The sequence below is a fragment of the Gobio gobio genome (assembly GCF_949357685.1).
Source record: "Gobio gobio genome assembly, chromosome: 17".
In the NCBI taxonomy this organism is placed as follows: Eukaryota; Metazoa; Chordata; class Actinopteri; order Cypriniformes; family Gobionidae; genus Gobio; species Gobio gobio.
The window spans coordinates 16,710,077-16,721,366 of NC_137110.1; the positions used below are offsets into that span (position 1 = coordinate 16,710,077).

General features: G+C 33.2%; 1 protein-coding gene across 2 annotated transcripts; it reads left to right on the forward strand.

Moving 5' to 3' along the window:
- Nucleotides 1-4,528: 4,528 nt before the first annotated feature.
- plcxd1.1 (phosphatidylinositol-specific phospholipase C, X domain containing 1, tandem duplicate 1) lies at nt 4,529-11,273 on the forward strand. 2 transcript variants are annotated; one of them, XM_079841596.1, is made up of 7 exons: nt 4,529-5,065; nt 5,378-5,498; nt 5,856-5,998; nt 7,545-7,673; nt 7,885-8,040; nt 8,133-8,313; nt 9,606-11,273. In XM_079841596.1, the coding sequence occupies exons 2-7, from the start codon at nt 5,387-5,389 to the stop codon at nt 9,860-9,862; spliced, it is 978 nt and encodes a 325-aa protein (XP_079697722.1). In that variant the 5' UTR covers nt 4,529-5,065; nt 5,378-5,386; the 3' UTR covers nt 9,863-11,273. The 2 variants fall into 2 exon arrangements, with proteins under 2 accessions (XP_079697722.1, XP_079697723.1); XM_079841597.1 differs by lacking the exon at nt 7,545-7,673 and having other exon boundaries at nt 4,545-5,065; nt 9,606-10,756.
- Nucleotides 11,274-11,290: the final 17 nt, after the last annotated feature.

An 11,290-nucleotide genomic window follows, 5' to 3' on the forward strand; every position in this document is an offset into this window, starting at 1 on the left:
TCTATTTTCTGTCACTTCTCAATGGCAAAACCTAGGATTTAAAAAAAAAATTGTGTGCTTGAGATGTAGCATTTTAGCGCAAGAAAAATAACATTTTGGCATAAAAGCGTTCACATGTCCATCCAAGTCAGTCAAATAAACCGGGCTCTTGATATTAATTACAAAAAAATACTGAGAGCTCCTGAGATCCAGGCATAGACTTTTGTCCTCTGTAAAGGGCATTATATTTTGGCAAATGTCTCTGAGACCACACATGTGACAGTTTTAAGACTGGATGTGCTGCACATTCAGGGCTTTCAGAGATGCCAAATGTTTGGAGGTTTGACCATGACAACGCCATATCATAGGTCTTTAAAAATTATATAAAAATGATCATATTTTGTAATTTAAATCTGACTTATTTTAAAATTGTTTGTCGTATATAAACTTATCAGGAAAACATTATGGGATTCCAAATCAAAATATGATTTTTCGGTTACATAACAGGGCATCGATTTCATACATGTCCTTTTTAGAGGACACCAGACTTACAGCATGTTTATCAGGCATTTTGGGGAGACACAACAAGTGAGGAAAAGACATTATAAATCAGTATTTCTATTAAATATGAGCCAAGTTATTACTCCCATGTTACACTTTTTTCATTACATGACCCAAGAACTCATTAATATATGCTAATTAAATACGTTGTATAGAATGGGACTACCCATATGGCCATGTTTACACACATTCTGTAAATTATATATACAATCATTATGTATTTCATAACATAGTTGAGAATCATCTTTATACAAAGTATGGTTAAAAATTAGCCTGAAACCTAAACATTTATTGATGAATGAAAAAAATAGTTTTTGCCTATACATGTCTTTTCATTTTTTTAAATGAGGACATAGCATAAAATACATTTGTTGCTCCAAACAATGTATTGACAAAAAAATACTAAATTCCTAGAACTTTTTCTGGTTCTAGGAAGTTATACAATAATATGATAATCAATTTTTTTTAAGACTTTTATTCAGCAAGGACACATTAAATTGATGACAGTAAAGACATTTATAATGTTGCGAAAGATTTCAAATGAATTCTGTTTTATATTTGAACTTTCTACTCATCAAAGAATCCTGACAAAAATGTATCATGGTTTCCACAACAATATTACGCAGCTCAACTCTTGTTGATAATAAAAAGATAATAATGTTTCTTCAGCACCAAATCAGCATATCAGAACGACAGGAGGAATGGATGCAGAAAAAAAATGCCATCACAGGAATAAATAGAGATATATTATAATTGAGAAGAGTGTAATAATATTTTACAGTTTTTGCTGAATTTTTTTTTTTACATTTGTGAGCATGAGATTTTGCAACTCTTGCGGATTTTGAACGTTAGTGTGTATCCGCCACTTCAAATTCTGCAGTCACAGGTCATGTTCATGTAAAGCTCTAAAGCAGTAATTAGTCTGTCATTTTCCTTCAACATCATTCTCCTCAGGAGCCCTCTGGCTAGTCCAAATGGAAGTGTTCTTCACAGTTTTAATAATTTTCTTCGCTCCAGAAACCACAATTTCTGCACTCTGTGGTGTTTCCTCAGGCTGTACCTGCCTCCTGTTGTCAGCTAACACAATGAGAGAACTCGATAATGAGTGAATCATTTACATTCTGAAGGGGTTTTGTTTAGTCATATAAATTGTGTTTACTGGTAAATGATTGCAGAACAGTTCAAATCCTTCATTCTTAATGTAAGTGTCTTACCCTCATAATTGAATCATTGGATGTGCATTATGCGTAACTTGCTTCAGTTTTAAATACTCATTAAGCAGAGTAGTGTATCATTCATTTTTGCTGCATAGCGATATTTCAATTTAACTAAAATATTGATATGGATAGATAAAAATTTGCTGATTGCTGATTGCTGAGCTCCACTGTCATCTTATGTTCTTTTCAAGCTTAACCAAGTTATCTTCAGACTCGACTGAATCTTTTGGTTGAGCGGCTGCTGTGTTAGCTGCTATACATCAGGACTTCAATGCTGCCTAAGGCTTATTGATCATTTGAAGAAAAAGCTGAGTTTGACTCCAGTGTAAAACCAGTGAAGCACTTGCTCTGTTGAGAAAGAAATATAGATCATAGCAAGTAAAAGAAACATCCATTTCTGCAGCTTAATTGGGATAAGGTACAGGACCTCGGCACTAAACTGTGAAATAACATATAGTTCTGAGCATTATATTGCTTTTTTAGAAATAAGAAATTATTTAGAAGGACTGATGTTACTATAAATTTCAGAGTAATGATAATTGTCAGTGCATGCACTGAATACTCCCAAGTGAAACATTTTGTATATCACCTTATATTGATGTGTACTTTATTCAACATTGACTTTGCCAAGTATAAATCAATTTTAGCATTGCTAAAGTACTCCTTTTACAAAGCACCTTTACTCTAATAAAAACTAAATCAGGATTCCAAACCGCAGAAATGACCAACCTGCTCTAAAACCTCAGTGTGATTTTCGTGAACTCTGTCCTTGATTCAGGCAGCAGGTGTGTTTGACTGGAGCTGGATCTAAAATGGAAACTATCACATTCACCATGAACAATGGTTAGACACTCCTGGCTTAAGATGAACCTACCCACATGAGAATAGAAAAACTAACAGGAGAAATTAAGCTTAAAATTAGGTTATAAACAAGAAGTATTAACATTTTTAAACTTACAGCACATATGAATGACTGAAACATCTTACTCTTGAATATAAAAGTACACTACCGTTCAAAAGATTGGGGTCTGTAAGATTTTTTTTTCAGTAAGAAATGAATACTTTAATCAGCAAGTTGATCAAAAACGACAGTAAAGACTTTTACATTGTTAAAAATATATATTTAATAAAATAAAAATAAATGCATTCTGTTCTTGTGAACTTTCTATTCACCAGAGAATCCTGAAAAAATCATGGTTTCCACCAAAATACTAAGCAGCTGTTTTCAGCATTAATAATAATAAACGTTTCTCAAAATCAACATAGAATGATTTCGGAAGGATCACGTGACACTGATGAAAACTGGAGTAATGATGCTGAATATTGAGCTTTGCCATCACAGAAATGCATTACATATTAAAATATTATGTAAAATAGAAAACAGTTATTTTGAATTGTAATAATATTTCACAATATTACTGTTTTACTGTATTTTTTTATCAGATAAATCCAGCCTTGGTGAGCAGAAGAGACTTCAAAAAACCCAAACATTTGAATGAATATTGCTTCACCTCTTCAATGTCTATAGACTTCCAGAGGAAAGAGAATCATGTAGACCAGTAATGCTTTATTCCTTAATGGGTTGTTTATTTTCCAAAGTAGCTACTTGGCCAACTAGAAAACTGACACTGTATACCAAAAATGTTTTCACCTGAAGCTGTTATGTATCCTATTATTTTTTATTATGAGGAATGGGATTTGCCTGATGGACAGTAATGTGATAAAAATGCATCCATTAGGATCTTTCTATTACCATCTAACTAGAGCCATTGAAAGATTGCAGCTTGGAGCACAAAGACTGAATACCATCTGCTTGTGTTCTGTATTAATGTAATGAAGACTATTCGTATCGCTGTTCGACAATTTGCATAATGTGCAAAAGCCCTATTGTGCTATGGCTGAAGTACTATATTGTCTTGTTTTTTCCAAACTTTGAGTTTTGTAGCATAATACAAGACAAAGAAGCCCTTGGAGCCACTCCATGCTGTTCTTATGGAATTCCAGTGAAGTAAAAGGAAGGTCAGCTGGAGTCACTGCGCCATAGTGAACTGCATTAAGTTGGCTTTGTCAAATTGAAAACAATGGAACTTCACAGCTGGAATGAATAGGTTCCATTACTTTATTTTCACAGTTGTTTTTCTGAAGATGTTAGGTAAATGTAACTGATCAAATTAATCTGCATAACATAGTGCTATAGATATTTCTCTTCTGTGTAGTAGTGATTAGAGAAAATTCCCGTGTCATCGCGAAAAACAGTTTCTCTTACAACACTGAGGTCAGCAGTTTAGCATTCTGCCTCACTAACAGCAGCAGAGAGGAGGTGCATCACCAGTCCCATAGAGAAAACAATGAAGAGAATAAAACTTGTCCAACCATATGCTGGATTAAAATATGCGTGTTGACGCGCTCATTCATCGGTTGAACTATTGTCTCGTTATAAAGTATAGTAGCATCTGCCTAATAATTAAACCACTCCTTCGCCCGCTCGCATGACAAAACACGAATCCTACTATGGGGAAGGTCATGAATATTAATGACGCAAGGCTGACGACGCTTGCGTTCGTCAAGCCAACTGCCCTAATTAATATTCATTAGCGAAGTTTTTCATTCGTAAATTTTGTAGTTGTCCTTCCAACGTCTGCCTTTCAGCAAATCATTTCGCCCTACGTCTCGTTACGTCACTGATTTGCATAAGTCAAGTTCAGCAAATCACTTCGTCCTACTGGCCGAGCGTCGTTACGTAATTAATATTCATGACACAAGCCTTCACCGTAGTACGCTTTTCCTGAAACTGTCAGACTGGCCGGGTGGAGAATGCGGTGGTCAAGTGCGCCGTTTTTATCACCATTTCTTTTCTCTAATATCTCGTCAATGGACAAATTTTCGAAACGTCCAGTAGTACGTAGATTCGTCTGATGATTGAGATGAAAGGAAAACTCTGAAACAAGTTAAATTTCATCATTACACGGAGAAGAGAGAGTTTCTTCCGGACTATTTCGGTTATCAACGCGGGATTTTGTTGTGGATACCCAGCCCTGTTCAACCTTGTGCCGCCAATGACAAGTTCAGCGCCGCTTATCATAAACCTCCCTTTTACACGACCACTATGGTGCTTTGGGAATCAATGAAGTGGACGAATATACATGTCATTTCCTTGCAGCATCCGAGTCCTTCAGCATCAGAATCTGTTGAAGCCGGTTTAACCTGTCCTGTACTTACGTGTCAAGTACACCGAATACAATTAGGCTACTTTAAACATCATTGCTGAAATTTTCTCTCCTGGACTAAGAAACAACAGTTAAAGCCTGGTAAATCCTGATATTTTATAACTCCTCCTGACAGTTCACATGTCAAAATCCTGTATTTGCATAGCCAATAGTCTTTTCCCTGCTAAACAAACCACAATGAATTTCCATTGCTGGTTTGGTGTTGGTCTAGTCTAGATGGTGGACCAGCAACATGAAGCTATGGGGACTTTCTGGTTAAGCCTTAACTATACTGGTGTCTTTTTAACAGGGTGGTCTCTTCGTGTTTATTTTGTATATTTATCAAAGTTTAAGACTGAAGTTACAGTAGACTGAAATACAGTACACATTCTCTCAACTTTTACATTTTGACAGTAATCCAAGATGTCATCAGCGATCAGCCAAGTGTCATTAAGTGAGCTGCCCACGGATAACTGGATGGCCAATCTGCCCAGTGCACTGTGGGATACCCCTCTCTGTTACATAGCTATTCCAGGTATTTAACCTCTAATTTTATGTGTTCACTAATCACATGCAAAATCTTTTTCTTAATATGCACCTCTGAGTACTGAATTTTTTTTTTCTGTTTTCATTAAGTACCCACAATGATCGATTTTTTTATGGTTTACATTTAATAAAAATTCACAGCTATGTATTGTAAGTGTGGATGTTGTTACTTTTGGAGGGTTCTATTACTTGACCGCAGTTCCAATTTCTGATTAACCGGATACCTTATTTTTTTTTTTTTTTTTTTTTTTTTTTTTTTAACAGTCTGCTTATATTTGCTTAGGCAGTTTAGTTCATTACCATTAATGCTCATGGTCATTGTGTCATCGTCCTGATGGGTTTGTAGGGAGCCATAATGCCATAACCTACTGCCTGGATAAGAATGACCGCTCTCCAGTGGACCTCACTCAACCAGATATGTTGCAAAAGCTGGACAAGTACATGAAACCCATCATAAGGCCATTTGTATACAAGTGGGCAATAGCACAGGTACGTAGTTATGATCTGATCGTGGTTATTCAATCTAATTGCAATTATTTGAGAGAACTGCAATAAGTGTGAAGTTTACATTTTATTCACGTTAGTTTTGCCTTCCAAATAAGGGGAATTATATTACAGTTATTTAATATTCTATTATAAATAATTAATTATAGAAAAATCACAGCATTAAAGTAAATCATATGGGCCTATTCTTATTATAAATTTAATAATGACTTTTAAGTTTACATTTTAATCATGTTTTGCCTTCCAAATAAGGGAAATTTATATTGCATATAATATTATTTTCTAAATAACTAATTATATCAATATTATTAATTAAATATTAATAATTAATTAACTGGTAAATAATTTTTATTATAGATTTTATTATTATATTATGACCGATTCCAAGTAAAAAATAAGCTTTTAATTTTTATATATATTAATTAGTCTTTTTATTTAAAGGAATTCAATTTTAAGGTAATTTAAGGGAAAAAAAGAAAATAAATAAGATATGTAAATAATAATGTTATAATATTTTATTTTAAAATATGCACACATTCATGAGTTTCTGGATATTACCGTCTGTCGTTCAGCATTTCTATTATGAAATAGTTGTGAAATATTAAATGTTTCATATTGATGAGCGCTGTTAGACTGATGAGGCACACCAGCCTAAAATGTAACTGTAAAAACGTTTTGTCATCAAACAGAACGGAGTGTAATAGAGTGCAGTCTGGTGGTTACAACCCTGACTGTAAATGACATGAACAAAAAAAATTGTTAATTGCAATTATTTGTATGACAATTAATTGTCAGTACAAAATTCATAATTGTGATAGGCTTAGTTTGTTGTCGCTGACTTTTATATATTTTTTTATTAGTCATAATCTCACAATCACCATTTTATGTTTCTGCATTTTCCATTGGATTACTTGGAACCATTTGGGACAATGGTTGCACAGTTCACATTTTCAATTACATGAACAAATAGTAAACTGTCTGGGTTCATTGAAAGCCTTGGTGTTCTTCATTATGTTAAAATACAAAATCATTAATACTTAATCAGAGAAGGCATGATCAAATTATTTGTATCCTACATTCTTTTGAAATTCATAATTGCCAAAGACATAAAAGCTGAAATAAATGCAGTTATGCTGGGTATGGTATCCCTCATGAGGTTATAGACCAATTTATGTCAGCATGCATCAGCAGATTCCCTTAGAGCACGAGTCTCTCAAGTCTATCAGCATGAGAGGCAATAAAGTGCCATCTGTTGTCATGGAGAAATCAATCAAACACTCAGCTTTGCTACTGTAAAAGCTTTGAAAGCACAATTCGATGGGATAGTTATGACAAAAGTAACATTGATAGATGAGCTTTGTCCCAAATCTATTGGATAGATACCGATCAATATAGATACAGTTACGTTTTTACAGAAATGGTTGTCACTTTCAATGGTTTCACTCACACTGTTTGTCTTCAGCTAGCTGTTCAGTACTATCTTTACTACACCTGCATTGTTAATGAATGTGCTTTACATTATTTACCATAGGAGTCTTGCATTAGGGAGCAGTTAGATTGTGGAGTGCGATACTGTGACCTGAGGATAGCACATAGGCCTAATGACAGCTCAAATGATCTCTACTTCTACCATGGTGTTTATACCACTATAACTGTGGAGGTAAGACTATAAAAACTATTGATCGAACAAAAGATGTATGTTTAAAAGACTGCCAAGGCGTTTAATGATTTAAAATATAGCATTACATTTCCCAGTATCTGTTTGTTGTGTATTTTGATATGTGCAGTGTAGTTCTTATTTGTTTGATGTCTGAAGAATAGAAATAAGTGTTTTTTTAATTGAATCGAACTAATGTATTGTGTTATTTCAGATAGTGTTAAAAGAGATCAGAGAGTGGTTGGATGTTCATCCAAAGGAGGTAGTCATCCTCTCATTTAGCCACTTCATTGGCCTCAGTCAAGAGCTTCACACACTGCTTGTCTCAACTATAAAGAGTGTTTTTGATTCCAAACTCTGCCCCAAAATGGTATGCATCAATTTTAGAAATAGATGATGGGAACAATATACACAATATAAGTAACAATATATTTCTAACGCGTTATGAAAATATACTTCCAGGACCATGTGACATTACGGACATTATGGAGCCAGGGTCATCAAGTTATTGTTTCATATGAGCACAATATTGCCAACTGCCACAGAGAATTGTGGTTCCATATACCTTATTGGTGGGCCAACAAGTGCAAGGCTGAAGCGCTGATCGAGGAATTTGAACGAAGAAAACAAAATGGCCGGCCAGGTAATACTTAATGATATGCCATAAATCAATAAATTAATTAATTTATTCTCTTGATAAAAATATCATCCTTGGAAAAGTGAAAATATTTCCTCTAACAATAATTCATAAGCTGTTATTTTATTAATGATTCTCTTGATAAAACAATCATCTTTAGAAAAGTGAAATGTTTCTTCATAACAGTAATTTTAAGATTGATTTATTTATAATTTTATTTGTTTTATCATGATCATCCTTAAATGTGAAAATGTTTCCTCTAACAATAATTCAAAAGCTGTTGTTTTATTAATTCTCTTGATAATCTTGTAACAGTAACTCATGAGCTTTTATTTATTTTTTTTTTTGAGAAAATGATCATCCTTAGAAAAGTGAAAATGTTTCCTGTAACAATAATTCATAAGCTGTTATTTTATTAATGATTCTCTTGATAAAACGATCATCTTTAGAAAAGTGAAATGTTTCTCCATAACCATGATTTTAAGATTTATTTATTCATTTTATTTGTTTTATTTGTTTATTTTATTTATTATGATCATCCTTAAATGTGAAAATGTTTCCTCTACCAATAATTCAAAAGCTGTTATTTTATTAATTCTCTTGATAATCTTGTAACAGTAACTCATGAGCTTTTATTTTATTTTTTATTGAGAAAATGATCATCCTTAGAAAAGTGAAAATGTTTCCTGTAACAATAATTCATAAGCTGTTATTTTATTAATGATTCTCTTGATAAAATGATCATCTTTAGAAAAGTGAAATGTTTCTCCATAACCATAATTTTAAGATTTATTTATTTATTTTATTTGTTTATTTTATTTATTATGATCATCCTTAAATGTGAAAATGTTTCCTCTACCAATAATTCAAAAGCTGTTATTTTATTAATTCTCTTGATAATCTTGTAACAGTAACTCATGAGCTTTTATTTGATTTTTTATTGAGAAAATGATCATCCTTAGAAAAGTAAAAATGTTTCCTGTAACAATAATTCATAAGCTGTTATTTTATTAATTGTTCTCATGATAATCTTGTAAAATTAAATTGAGCTTTTATTTTTTATTTTTTTATTGAGAAAACAACCATCCTTATGCGTGAAAATGTATCCTGTAAAAGTAACTTGTTTTTATTATAATTATTATTTTAATTTTATTCTCTTTATAAAACCATCATCTCTTGGAAAAGTGAAATGTTTCCTGTAACAGTAACTCATAAGCTTTTATTTTATTTGCTTGACAAAACTATCATTCTTGGAAAAGTTAAATTAAAAATCAGTTTTCATGTACTATTTTCCACAGGTGGCTTTTTTGTGACTGGCATCAATCTTACCGAAGATCTGAAGTACATATGCTCCCATCCCACAGAATCACTGAGGGATATGGTGATGTCTACATATCCCACATTACTTAGCTGGGTCAAGCAACAGAAGCCTGGCTCTAACACGGGCTCCCTTAATATCATAGCTGGAGACTTTGTGACTGAGAGCCAGTTCATACCAACTGTTATTGCACTGAATGAAAATCTGCTCAACAGGACCATAATACCAGAGCCTTGACCCTCTTTTAGTCTGCACAATGTATTTAACATTTGAAGAAAGAAGTGCTTCTTGTTCTCGTGACGTTTTTTTATACTAGTCAACTTTGCACTTTTTTTATAAGGGTGCTTACACACTTAGAGTTTATGCTGCGTCAGCTCCATTCATTTCAATAGTGATGGTGCATTGCAAGGACTTTCCATACCCTCAAAATGGATGCTGTTCATCAAACGCTCCGTCATAGAGCTGTATCTAGTGTGTAAGCACCCTGAGGGTGATAGATATTTTGAGTTATGGGTAGAATAATGTAATGCACTGACTTTTATGACTTGAATTTACTGTCTTAAGCTTATTTATGCAGTCGCCAATATATACCTCTGATTTTGCAAAACTGTTGATCATTTTTAAGGACCTAGTTCCAAGTGGATGTCATTATCAAGGTCCCAGTTACCACAACTTTACATGCAGTACAGCACCAGACACAAGCACATTACAGGACGCAATAAGTTCCCTGGGAGCATCAGAGTTTCACAGTTTGCATGAGAATTGCTGACTATACTGAATTCAAGCCTGCACAAATGGATTATAAAACACTCAGGATTGTTCATTCTTTATGATATACTCTTTTCAGCTTTCTACTGTGTGGTATGGTGATGGAAATATGATTCAAATAAGTACATTTCTGCATGGTGCACACAATCAAAAGCATGAAGAGACACTGGAATATTTCTGTGGTCGCTCATATGTTCTCTGCCATAGAAGCATGCGATTTAAACCAGTTTAATCAAGATATTAGTTTTGCATTATAAACAAATATGCTTATACTAACACAATATCAGCAGTTGAATGGAATAGCAAATATTCACATTTAATATTTGAAGATTTACAATAAATAAAACATATCTAACAATGTTTATTCAATTGTTTTTAATTGATAGTTTTCACAGTCATAAATTTTTTTGTCTGTAATTCCTTAAAAAGCTTTTATGTAACCACCGAATTTGGCACCGTCCTTCAGTCTGTCCTGGTTTAATGTTTGTAGTTATTTTAGTTTCCAGACTAACCCTCATTTATTCAAGGAAGCAATTTCTTAAGACGTAAATAAATACCTATTATTTATAGTAATATTTATGTTGTGTTTGAGTTTTAGTGTAACATTAATAACAGGTGAGTTATTAATACTGAATTCTGGATACTGAATACAGTATTCTCTGATTATATCAACACACAAACAGAAGCAAGAGAGAGCAAGAATTAGCTGATATGCAAATCGGCATTAAACTATGCTTTGTTCTATTGATTATGGACTGTGCTGAAAGCCTGTAGTCAAAGTTTACCTTTGATAATGTTTTTTTTTGTGTGGTCTTTTTCCAGCTCAAAGATGATAAAATGATGAAAGGTCACCAGATTTCCAAACCACAGAGAGAGATAGAGAAAAAAGAAAATTAA

Coding starts and splice junctions, on each gene's coding strand:
- plcxd1.1 (XM_079841596.1), top strand. CDS start 5,387: ATGTCATCAGCGATCAGCCAAGTGTCATTAAGTGAGCTGCCCACGGAT. Junction 7,674..7,884: donor ATACCACTATAACTGTGGAG/GTAAGACTATAA, acceptor GTGTTATTTCAG/ATAGTGTTAAAAGAGATCAG. Junction 8,314..9,605: donor AAAACAAAATGGCCGGCCAG/GTAATACTTAAT, acceptor TATTTTCCACAG/GTGGCTTTTTTGTGACTGGC.